This window comes from Cupressus sempervirens, chromosome 7 (assembly GCF_028749045.1).
Source record: "Cupressus sempervirens isolate cs-2001-9-10 chromosome 7, ASM2874904v1, whole genome shotgun sequence".
Taxonomy (NCBI): Eukaryota; Viridiplantae; Streptophyta; class Pinopsida; order Cupressales; family Cupressaceae; genus Cupressus; species Cupressus sempervirens.
Window position 1 is genome coordinate 4,992,767 of NC_143124.1, and position 13,405 is coordinate 5,006,171.

General features: G+C 32.7%; 1 protein-coding gene across 1 annotated transcript in view; it reads right to left on the reverse strand.

Moving 5' to 3' along the window:
* Positions 1-1,688: 1,688 nt before the first annotated feature.
* The window catches only part of LOC149545127 (uncharacterized), a 162,094-nt gene continuing 150,377 nt past the window's right edge, over positions 1,689-13,405 (reverse strand). The window contains exons 9-15 of the mRNA XM_089790526.1: positions 4,390-4,455; positions 4,243-4,263; positions 2,848-3,117; positions 2,650-2,746; positions 2,283-2,571; positions 2,108-2,188; positions 1,689-1,977 (exon numbers count right to left, since the gene is read on the reverse strand). Coding sequence (XP_089646652.1) covers positions 3,061-3,117; positions 4,243-4,263; positions 4,390-4,455 — 144 coding nt within the window. The 3' untranslated portion in view covers positions 1,689-1,977; positions 2,108-2,188; positions 2,283-2,571; positions 2,650-2,746; positions 2,848-3,060. The remainder of the gene's footprint in view (positions 1,978-2,107; positions 2,189-2,282; positions 2,572-2,649; positions 2,747-2,847; positions 3,118-4,242; positions 4,264-4,389; positions 4,456-13,405) is intronic.

Consider the following 13,405-nt stretch of genomic DNA (forward strand, 5'->3'; position numbering starts at 1 on the left):
GAATATAGTTTTGATTTCTATTGCATTCATTTTTGGTGCATTTCCAAAGGGGGAATCGATAGGGATAGGGTAAGCTAATGTAAATATTGAAGTCATGAATTGCAAAGAAGGATATGTGGGTCTAGTTATAGATATGACTTTTTGTATTATAGGGAGAAATGTATGGTAACACAAAGTCCATATAGTGTTTTATAGGACACCCTTTGTCCTTGATGTCAAGGGGGGGAAATATATGATTTTGTGAAGAGTCCACAAGTGTTTTCATAAATGACAAACGGGGATATTGATGCAAATATGTATGTTGGGTTGCCATTAATGTCAAACTTGTCATTGATGTCAACTATGGTCCAAAAGGTGTGTCAGCAGTATTTCTACCTATTCCGAAGTGGTATAATGACAACAGTGCCTACACCAAGGAGTTTTGGTTTTCATGATATTATAGCCAAATATCTACTTCAGATTGGCATTGGTTTAAAGTATAGCTCATCTAAATCCTTCTTCAAATTTTGCATGTCTACTCACACAAGGTCCACATGGAGAAAGTAAGCTCTAGAAGTTCATGAACCTTGATCTTACTTATCTCCATACTCTCAATAGAAGATGGCAGACAAATTGAAAGCAAAGATGCAACAACAAAGGGATGATTTGGAGAAACATTATGAATGGATATAGGCTATAAGCATGAATCCAAATTAGAATATCACATAATATCATATAAACAACACAAACACCATAAACTTGTAATCATAGCATCATGATCATACCATCGTATCATCATATGCTTCAAGTTCAACATCAAAATAATAAAATGTCAAATGATAAATCATAACATCAAGTTCAAGTAAAGGAAACAAAGCCTGTATAACCATATTTGTTTGTCGTACCCTTTTTGCAAGGAACTCAAAAATTATTCAAATTAAAGAAGTATGAACTATAAGAGACTAAGAAAGAAGGCAAAGGTGTTACCTCACCAGGACGATAGTAATAATGAGACAAAGAACCGTGAAGACTAAATCCAAGGAGACTAGATCTGAACATCCAGGTTCATTCAAATTCAAAAATTGGTTTGCCTTCATAGCACTATTAAGTCGACAACATGAGCGTTATTTTGTGTCTAGAGTGTCATCAATGTTTTTAAATGTAAAATGAAATGGTTGTAAGTATGCATTTCTACCACATGCAAATGATTTTGAGATACAGACCCGTGCAATCCAATCTCCCAAAGAATAGACAGCACCACTTATCGCCATCTTTGCCAAAACAGGATTTGTCATAAGGTGATGTTAGAATAGTTACTAAAATGGTCATAAATTATGTTCTTATAGTAAAAGAATACTTTGACTTTAGAAAAAAACTACACAATATTAAAACATGACATAGTGCTTTAAAAACTAAAAAAGTACCTGTAACGAAGAACTTCATTTGGACTTGCTAATTGGTTGTCACTATTAACTATAAGCTTATCTTTAAAGTTTGAGTTTCACTTGGTTTTGAGAATAGTTTAATATTCTCTACTAAACAAGGCCAACCACGTGAAGGTGGAAGCTCACCATCCCCCTTCCCCCCCCCCCAACATCACTTTAAATTCCCCATTAACATTTAATAACATTCATTCATTCATTCATCCATTTTTGAAATATAACATTCAATCATTATAATCACATGATAACATTCATTAACACATAAAATTCATTAACACACAACATTCATGAATAATTAATTAACACAAAATCCATTAACACGCAACATTCATAAATAATTCATTAATACACAACACTCATGAATAAGTCATTAACACATAAAATTCATTAGCACACAACAATCATTTCTTTTTGGGTTCTTGCTATTTTTTTCATGAAATTTCTAAGAGGAATACCAATTTCCTCATCATCCCCTCCTCTACTGGTTCTAATTGTAATGCATGTCTCCTCCTCATCTGTTTAGGAACATGAGGTCGCTGCACGAAAGGGGGGTCCACTACAATAACAAGTACTTCATGAGTTAAATTCACACCATTTTATATAAGTGAATTACGAGTTTCTATTTAAGTAAAAGAACTATAAATCAAAAAATTAATTTAAAAGAACAAAACATAGATTTTCTTTACCTGAATGTGTGACATGATCTACCTGTTGATCAGTGTGAACATCCTCCACCACTCGTTCAGTATGACATGATTCTATATCCTCTAAAATATACACAAAAAGGTTACACTAAGTTCAATTAAAGATGTTAAATTGTATTAATAATTACATAATTACTTTTAAATAGCAAATGAGCACCTTCATGGACAATATGATGCACATCAAGGGCCTCATGATGCAACGTATGATCCGTGTCATGATTAACAGGTTGCATTGCAATGTCATGCACATTATTATCAAATAGATTGTTGCTCAAGTATTCAATTTCTGATATATTTTTTGGCATATTTACCTATGCACATGGTGTAAGAGATTGTTTAGTTGGGGCAGTGGAAGCTTGTCGTAGGCGTTTAGCCACGGCTGCATAGCCTTGCTTGAAGGCAATTCTTTTGTGTTCTTTTGTGACCTCCAGATTAAAATCAATGCCCTGTATTTTTTATTAATTAACAAAATTATTGACATTTCATAAATAATTTTTCTTTGCAATTCATTTATTGCTACTTACAACTCATGTTTTGATTTTAGAATATCCCCCAGAGCCAAGTCTGTGCTGCCCAATCTTTTCTAGCCTGGCCTTTGTTGCCTTTGATGTATCTTGCAACCTATGAAAAGTTTGAAATATGTTAGATGATATAGATATAAAGATCAGTACTAATTAGTGCATTATTACATTAATGTACTAGTAGTTAATACTATTGCATACCTTCTCGCATTTGCTGGCGTAATTCCTCTTTGACCATCCCCTTTCTCCTTTGCATCCAAAATAAACTCATTCCATTCCCTCACTGCAATAAAGGGAGGATGCTCGTACTTCAGGTTTACGACGAGACTCTTTCTATATGAGTCTCTCACAACCTTAAGATGTTTGCAAGCTTTTTGTAACATTTTCTTCTGATAAAATATATTAATACCAAACTCATGCTCTAAATCTTTGATGAGCTAATCTTTTAAATTTTTTTCTTGCAAGTTCCACCTTTTAAGAAAAAACACAAAATTGTTACATATAGCTAGTAAAAGAAAAGACCCGAGTGAAAGAAAAAATGTTGCACCAATTAATGATATGAAAAAAAAATAGTGGGATAAAATTAGTTCACTTATGATGTTTCACATTGTACGTATGATGGGCTCAAATATTTGCAATGTGAGGTCATAAAGGTTCTTATAAAATGTATCATTTCCTATGAAAAATGTCATGAGATAATCAATCCAAAGCTTCTTATGAATAAGTAAATGCATATTACAATATAAAAAATAATTATTTAACGTAACTGAAATATTAGGACATTTTAAAGGCATCGATTCACCATTGACAATCAACAACAATGTCTGCATAGCTCCCATGCTAGAAACACAGGTAGCTCCAAGAAATGATGTTGAATTATCACCAACACATGCACTATGAGCTGTATCTAGCATAACAGATGGTGCATCTCCTACCACTAAAAAAATAATCCACTATGTGATGCACCCAAGATTAAAGTACAAATTATCAACTCATAATTAACACAAAACCAAATATAGCAAAACAAGGATTTACTAGCTAGACGTCCCGTTGTCAACATTGCAGTCGACAATCTCATATGGATGTCTGTTAACCTCCTAGGAGTCTCCTGTACTTGATGACCTTAACAATACATTGTTTGCAAAGACATTCTGAAATAATAAAAGTAAGAGCTAACTTAAGTTTTTGAATGTTCAAAATAAAAAATTCCTTGTAACTTGTCAACTAAAAGATTATTTTACTAATACTGGCCTCACTGTGTTGTCCTTGACCAAGTTCTGGATCAATTGTCAAAAAATCTTTTAACAAGAACACATATTACATATTTTACTTCACAACATAAAAGATTATAAAATATAAATCTTTATTAAACTTTTTTATAACTAAAGATTAATTACTGCTTACTTCATAATGACAAGCTTGCGCTCTCAAATCAAATAGCCTCTTCATCATCTCCTCGGATGGAATATTTGCTTCATCCAAAATTCTCATTATTTATAAAATTATTTTTAAAAAAAATTTCTTCAACATAATTGTTACATTAGGTGTTTTTGTAATATCATCATCAAAAGGGGTAGCTATTGGCTTTGTACTTACTGCAAGTGCTTTTTCCTTATCCTGAACATCAAATTGTGAGAGGAATGTTAGTAAAACTATTATAAAAACTCAAAAACCATAAATAAAATAATGCAATAATATTACATTTTTCAACTGTCTAATTTGCACAATTTCAATAAGGTTTACCCTTGCTGAAGAACGGGTGGGAGTAGCATCCTCGTGGCCTCTATCATGTATGAGATCCATATCGTTCTGTCACAAAGATTAAACATAAAAACTTCAGCTAACTGAAAGCAATATACAACAAAAAAAAACTTATTAACAAAATGGTATATAGTACTTACAACCCTCATGATAGTAACTTTGTTTGTATCTATGCAATTTAAATGGTAATCTATTAGCAGTTCTTTCCCCACACTTATTGATTTTATTGTACAAACAGAAACTTCATTCCCCTCATGCACCTCAAATATGAAATTGGGTTGCTTACTAGTTGAGGAAGGTCATGTACTATTTATAAAACCTGCAATATTACCTGTTGCTTTTGGTCTTCCATCAATGTACATAGAAAATCTTTTACTTTGATCATTTTCTTTCCATTGTATATAATTAGTGGATAGTGCATACCTATGCATACTTTTTTTATATCGAACAATCTGCATCCAATCATTGTAATTGTAACATGGACCGGCATACTTGAACAATTCAGAAACTTTGTTGTAACATACCTTTATCCCATCCATGGAAAATAGGTCCAAACCATGTAATGAGGATGGAGCAATGCGATATATCCCCTCATTAACACAAAAATCGGTGTTAATTGGAGGTAGTTCATTAGGTACCCATTCTTTCTCAATGTGTGTGTACCAATGATGTCGCCTTTGGTCTCATCATCATAAGAACATAACCCCCAATTAGCAAAAAAAAATTGCATGCGTTTATCAAATTTTTTTCTAATCTTTTGACCTCTAGTTGATCTCTCTATTTTAGTCGTACTACATGTAGAGCTTTCATCTTCCATTTCCTTATTTCCCTCATTCAATGTAGATAGATCTGACAAGTACCTATTTGGTGGGTCTTGCAATCCATCAAATGAAAATTTGATAATATTTAGTTAAAATATATAGAATAATTAAGTTGTAACTCATACATGCAGTTCTTCTTTGTCTATACATGAGAGATATAAAATGTAGTAAGTTGAAACTGATTATATAATTATATTTCTATACAAACCTTCTTTTTCTATATATACATACTCAATGATAAACAAGAAGAATATAAGAATTAAATTATGTCTATTTATTAACTCATACCTACTGATCCATGTCATTGTGCATGATCCATGCCAAAGGGGTCAAATTTCCTACATATGTTAATCATTTATCTTAAGTTAGCAAAAAATTACATGATATGCGTATGCTACAAGTAACTTAGAAGACAACATGAACAATATGCAACATCGTAAACATCAACAATTTTATCTTGTATATGGAATGCAAAATTGTCAACAAAAGGGGTGACAATGTCTGTAGTCAATTGCCTATTTGCAAAAAGGGTGATAATCAAACACAATATAAACATTCATGGTAATTATAAATAACATACGTTGTAATCATTAAAATTGAACACAATAAATATGTAATCATTACAATTGAAAGAAATAAATCGTGTCAATCATTTCATTGATCATTTCAATTATGTCATTGATTATCTTATTCTTCATCATTCTGCTCCTCCTCCTCATTATCATCATTTCCATCATCACCATCATCATCGCCATCATCACCATCACCATCATCATCGTCATCACCATCATCTTGATCTTCATCATCTACTTCTTCATCATCTTTAATATCTTCTTCTTCCATAACATTATACTTTATCAACCTTCCTCTTAGATCATGTCTAACAACAAATGACCAACTATATTTATGTGGAACCTCTGAGTAAAACACTTTCTCACATTGGTTTGAAAGAACATAGGGCTCATCTCCAATTGGCTCAAATTGCCTTGTATTAATCATTGTAAATCTATTATCATGTTGAATAACCATTCTATCTGGATCATTTTTATTTAGTCATAACCTGTACCATTTGATAACGAATAGAACTACTTTGAAAGAGTTAAAATCACACTCAATTATATCATTCAAGATGCCATAATATTGATTTTGAGATTTTTGAGGATGTATGTCATTTCTAGATGATATATTGGTGACCTCGAAAATTGCAGTTATCCTAGAATCACAAGTTTTTTTGGTGTCATCCAACTTTTTTATATGAAATTTGTAGCCATGATAGTACATAGCTTTGTGGTGTTTGACCTGCAATTTTTGAAGCGTTTGTAAATTATTTGCATCGTGAATTGATATGAAACATACATCGAGTTATGATCATTAATAAATTTCTATGTATCTCTCCACCTCTTAAATCCTTTACTAGATCAACTACCATCGACGTAACATTGGAATCTCCATTACGATGAGCTTTTGTAACCAATGAAGCAACACCTTCCCATCTTAATGAGCAACTATTTTGTTGACATCCTTCAATCTATACTATCATCCAATCAAGATTGTTTGCAATATACAAATGTATTGCATCCCATCTCAACCACTTGTATCAAAAAAAATACATGAATTATAAATAACTTATATTGAAGATTTATAAGAATTAATTAACTACAATAACATCTTAGATTTACCTCTCACTTTTCTCGATCTACTTTTGCCCATCAAGTACTCCCCTTCGAATTTGTTAATTGAGTTGGGATCCCAAATACGATCTACATGAATCTTTGCTGCAAACTTAGGAAGATATTCACTAATGTACACCATAATCTGGTATACCATATATCCCTCCACCATAGAACCATCAGGATGTGCTCTCTATCGAACCAAGCTTTTCAAAAATTTCAAATGCCTCTAAACCATTGACATTGACCTAGTTGGTATAGGTCCACACAATTCAATCTCCTCAACTTGATGTATGAAGTAGTGTTTTTGTGCATTGAAAAAACTTGGAAGTAGACACTTTTGCATTTCACACGTAAGAAGAAGAATTTTTCTCTTCCAATATTTTACATCTTCTTTATTGATTTCTTTAGATGAAAACCACCTCATGTATTTTCCAAGATCATATATAACCTATTTGACATTGTTGGCGAAGTGGTGTGGGAGAGATAGAGGTAGCACGTACTGCAATATTTGTAAAATGATCTTGTCAATATTTTACAAAAGAATACAATTAAAACTATATGCAATATACAAATATATAGTAAATACAAAATAACATGAATTACCTTAATAAATATATGCCAATCATGTGTTTTCAACCCTAGCCCAAATTCACTTTTCTTTGATATGAGATTGTTTATGTTCGTAGCAAATCCTATGGGAAATCATATTTTTTTATGACTTCTTTTATAGCATTGCTCTGTTGCTCTAACAATAACCAACTAAGGGCACTTGTATCAATCTGGCCTCCATTGTTATTTGATCAAATGTCATTTTTCATTGCATAGTTGGATTTTTCAATGTCACTACAAGTTTTGACAATTTGGTCTCTGTCACACCTTCCATTTAAGATTTTCCATAATGTCTATGTTACATTCTTTCCAATATGCATAGGATCAAACAAATGCACAATTGGGAGTTGCTCGTAGTACGATAACCTAGTAAATTGCATAGGATAAATTTTTAGTCCTTTTAGAAGCTGGTCAATGATGCCTTGACGACCTTCACAAACATCAATTACATCATTAGTAAACAAAACACTATCAAAATATAAATTTGAAACAAAAACCTTTAGGTGGAATGACATTACCTTGACGATTTATTTTATTGTATGCCAACTTCCATAGGCGAGGTGTCATTCTCTGTGCCTTTGACGTAGTCTCTTCTTTCCCATTGAAAAGATGTTTTCCGATAATTTGGTACTTATGATTTTTGTTCAGAAAGTGTCTATTCTCATCAAACACCTGTTTTCTTAAACTTTTTGAATGACAAGATTTTGTCTTTGGACGACAAACTGGACATGCAAATTTTCTCTTTGTCTGAAGACCTACAAAATTGTGTATAATTGGATTAAATGTGTTAGTTTTGTGTTGTCACTATAACATACCAAAAAAGAGTTGTGAAGAAGAGAACATACTACAAAAATGTTTTAGCCCAAGGGCATCATATATTGTCCATAGAAGCATTGCATGAAATTAAAACCGTCTGTATCCTATTGGCCTACAGATGTCATACATAGTAACCTCATTCTATAACATCATCAACTCATCAATAAGGGGTTCAATATATACATTGATATCTTTAACTTGGTATTTACTTAGTTGAATGAACAAAAATATTACATGATTATTATGACCATTTTGATGGATTAGTAATAATAAATTAATCTAGATGACCATTAAATCAAAAAATACCTAGAACAATTAGTGTCAATGTTATGTGCTCTCTCTTTATGGACAACCAAGGAGGTATGTTATTGTTGATAACAAAAACAAGCCACACCAAATAAGTAGATCTCATCTCTCCAAAAGGATTGACATTGTCTACTGCCAATGAAAGCTTGAGATTACGACGTTCTTCTTTAAAGTGTTGCCATTTTTCCTCTATTTTCTTAAATGTCGAACCATCTGTAGGTATTCACATAATGTCATCTTGAATTCTATTGCGTGCATGGTAATCTATAAATTGTGCCAAGCTATTGCACCTGAATAATCATTGTAGACATGGAATAATGGGAATATGCCGAAGAACCTTATGATGCACCTTTTTTGTTAATCAATCTGATTGATATCTACTAATATGACAAATAGGCATTGTGTTGCAAATTCATGTTAGTTATGATATATAATATGATCATTCAGACATGCATGTATTGTTTGACACTCCATTCCAATATCTTTCATGATGGTAGATAATTCTCAGTATGAGCGAAGTAGAATGTTTGATGGTGGTAACAAATACTCGCCTATCAACCTACGACCAAAGAAATAATTTGTTAATTTAAAGAATATTAATTGCTACATGAACCCAATGTTAATTGTAAGGGAACTATAAGTAAAATAAGCAAGAAGATGACATACCTTAATATACATGTCATTGCTATGTTGGATAAATCATTCATAACCTTCAACTTCACCAACAACAATAAAGCGGAAAGAACAATTGTTTTAGGCCTTCATATAGGGACTCATGTACCTTCTCAAGTATAGGTACATCAAGCTCTACGTCATCATCATAATCATCATTATCTTGATCATCGTGAACTTCATCATTGTGGTCTTCTTCCATGGTATCATTACCTTCTACTTCAATATTCACACCTCCATGTTCCCTCATTTGGAAATTTGCATTCTTTGAATTGTCATGGTCCATAACATGAAACTCAGGGACCTTGACCTATATGAAAATGATGACCTTATATTAACCATAACCATGATGCCATCATCAAATCATGTCTTACGTAATTTATAAATTATTAAAATACATACCAATGGACAATATTTGTTTCCCCCTTCAATGTGACCATGTTGCCTACAATGTTCCTTAGCTTTTTTGATTAGATATCTTTGAGTCTTTAATCCCTTACAAATTTTGCAAGGGCAATAACATTTTCCATCAACCTTTCTTTTTAAGTTAGACCACAGTCTAGCAATTTGTATCCCTATGTTTTTGTGTGTTGATATCATCAAACATGGTCTTTCTTGAATGGAATTACTCATTGGTGGAAGAAGGATGATTTGTTTGCAACCTGCAGATGGAGTAGTAAGAGGAAGACACATATAGAAATGAACACTAAAGCGAGACAGATAGAAAGAGGTATAGATAGAGAGATATATTGATAAAGAGATAAAGAAATATAAAAAATGAAAAGAAACAAATACTTAGTTGACCTTCCATAACTCTACCTCTACATAGTGCACTTGCTACATATAAGCACTTCCTAAGAAAATGGGCAGCAACAACCAAGAAGGGAATAGGAGAGTCCATTTGGCTCAAGAGGAGGATGCCCAAAGTGACCAAGGGGCAAGAGGAAATGTTGATCCAGAGAGAGGAGAGTCTCTAATGTTCAATAGAACCCTGCTAAAGACTGTCACAGAGCAAGAACCTCCCCAAAGAAAGACATTATTTAGAACTATTTGCAAGGTAAGAGGTAAGGTCTGCAAAGTTATTGTAGATTCTGGTTCAACTGGTAATATAGCCTTAGTAGAAATGGTAGAGAAGCTTGGATTGAGGAAGTCGCCTCATCCTAACTCTTATAAAGTTTCATGGCTAAATAAGGAGTAGCAAGTCATAGTAAATGAACAAGTTCATGCTCAATTTCAAATAGGGGAGTACAAAGACAAGATTGTTTGTAATGTTGCAGAAACGGATGCCTGTCACCTATTGTTTGGCAAGCCTTGGCAATTTGATGTCAATTCTAAGCATGATAGAAGGAGCAATGTTTACATCATCTCAAAAAATGGGAAGGAATACACCATGAGACCACTACCAAAAGATAGGAAGGAGATCCAACATGCATCTAGTGTGATGATGGTTGTAGAGGAGTTTTTGAAGACCCTCAAGGTGGAAAATACCCCTTGCTTTTCCATAGTAGTAAAGCCAAAACTTGGAGAAAAAGGAAAGGAAGGCAGATCCAATGAAAGGATTGTGGGACCCAAGGAAGTAAGGCAGCTATTGGAAAAGTACAAAGAAGTAATTTCAGATTGTACCAAGGGAAAATACACCAAACTCATGATGAGGAAGATGGGACCCTTCAAAATTTTGCAAAAATATGGCACAAATGCATATAAACTTGAACTCCCTGTTGACATTGGTTTATGTAACACTTTTAATGTTTGTGATTTGTATCCCTATAAGAGAATTGCTAGCTCTAATGCAGGTCAAATGGATGGAGTGGAGGTGATTGTGATAAGGCATTTCAATTAACTATTTGTTCACTATTGAATATCAAAATTCCATAAGCTTGTGATTCCACTAAAACATGATTTTGTTCTATAGATAATTATCCACAACAAAATGACTAATCTCCTTAGAAGAAGAATCCTCATTGCTAGAATCTTTTGCTGGCAGCTTCTTTACGATGACAAGATTTTTGCTTACAAGATGCTTCACCTTTATCTATAGAGCATTAACATAAAAATGAGTACCATAAAGTCAAAAGATATGTTACATTATCAATATGATCCCAAAAAGAAATAAAATAATTGGCATTCTTCAGATCAAGTGTTTTTTCAACATAAATGTTCTAGTTCGCTCAAAGACAAAGACAAAGACCCTAGGAGAGTGGGTTCCACTTGGGAATGTAGAGAGCCACATGTGGTAGGGCTTGGTAATACGTATGTACTAATGCACAATCTATGTTGTGCAATCAACCATTTCAATAAATAAATAATAGAGAAAATGTGTACTTGAAATTAGATGGAGAAAGATGTAGCACATGACTTTTGAAACCAAGGCTCAAGATATATAGTATAAAAAGTTGGATTTTCAAGTGTAAAGAATTGAGTTTAAATACATGCATTTTTTTCAGTCTATAATGTATGTCAAATGCCATGCTATGCAATCAAGGGTTAAAATTGAAAACAACTCAAAATGCATAAATAAACATTATTGCATTATCACACACAAAATGAAAAAACAAGTTTGATTCTAAAGAAACACTCAAATAGGAAGAAAATTCTTCTAGAGTAATTAATATTCTTAATGCCACTAGATTACGGTCTAACAAGACTAGAGGTGGAGTCTCTTATACCATAGAGGCATGGCGTTATTGCCTAACAAGTTGTTGGTGGAAAGGTGGAGTCTCTTATACTACAGAGGCCTTGCGTGAATGCCTAAGAAGCTGCTGGTGCAACTAATGTCATCATGGTAGCCATAAAAGATGTTTATACTTCTTGGGAAGCTCATGATCATGACAAGGATTATCACCATGAAGACCAATCTAGGGCTAAAAAAGTTGAACAAGTATTTTTCACAATCAATGATGTCTATTGTTAAACTTTTGAACATTGTAAAATTTTATTCATCATAAATGTTTTAGATCATACGTCATGATCTAAAATTTAAGTTCTTCAATATTGATAACAATCATGATCTAAAATTTAAGTGTGATGAGAAATAGACTAAGAAAGATCGATGAGAAGTTGTCAAGGTTGGCATGTTATTGCAATAGTTTCTTAGGGTTGTCACAATGGGTCAATATTCGTGTTTGACTAAAAAATGAGTAGGAGGGGTCTCAAAATAGTTAGCTATGTTATTGAAACCAAACTCAACCCTTTAGGAGTTAGCATGACTTTCCAAGTCATCAAAGTGAAAAAAATTTAAAAATTGTCAATGACAACTTTGATAGCAATATTAGAAAGTCACTAAGAAATGGTTGGGGATCGATGAAGAAAGTTGGTACTTGGACAATAGAGTTATATAACCTCATTTGAAATCATTTTGAGGGGTTGGAGTTCCTAGTGTATGAAATATTGACTTAAAAAGAAAATTGTTACATTAAAAAACTATCACAATGATCTTGCAACTCAAAACTCTATATTCTAATGGATTGAAATGAGTGGTTTGATTACATGGTTTGATGAATCATTCCATGTAATTTCTTAGTGCATTAATTAAGTTCCCAATTTATGTTTTGGTAGTTGTAAATAATTTTTTTCTTCTTGGCTAGTTTACTAGCCTAGGTAGAGTAGTTGGTGCAGGAGCCCCACACACAACCAAGCCAATGGTGCAACTTATGAAGACCAAAAGAAAGCTAGAGGAAATTAGGGAATTAATTGGCAAGTTATAAGAATTAGACTAATATGATTATTCAAATATTTGTAACATCCTTAATAGGGCTAAATGAAATTCTAATGGACTGTCATTGTCCAAGCACAACTAACATTGGAGGTGTTTAGAGTCTATGAATGTGCTAGCAATCATAAAAGATCAAAATTTGGTTAATGGTCTTTTTGTTTAAAGGGATTCCATAAAATATATGTCGACATTAGTTTGAATTTTTTTTGTTTTAAAACCAAACCATTCAAATAACTGATGACAGTTGTATTGGTTTTGAGTTAGTTTTAGGCATTTCTATATTTTTGTTTTGAGTCTCTATTATAAGAGAGACATTCAAGTGTACAGACAAAGGAGAAAGAAAGCAATAAGAAAACTCTAGTCTTTGCAATTGATTTACATTACTTTGG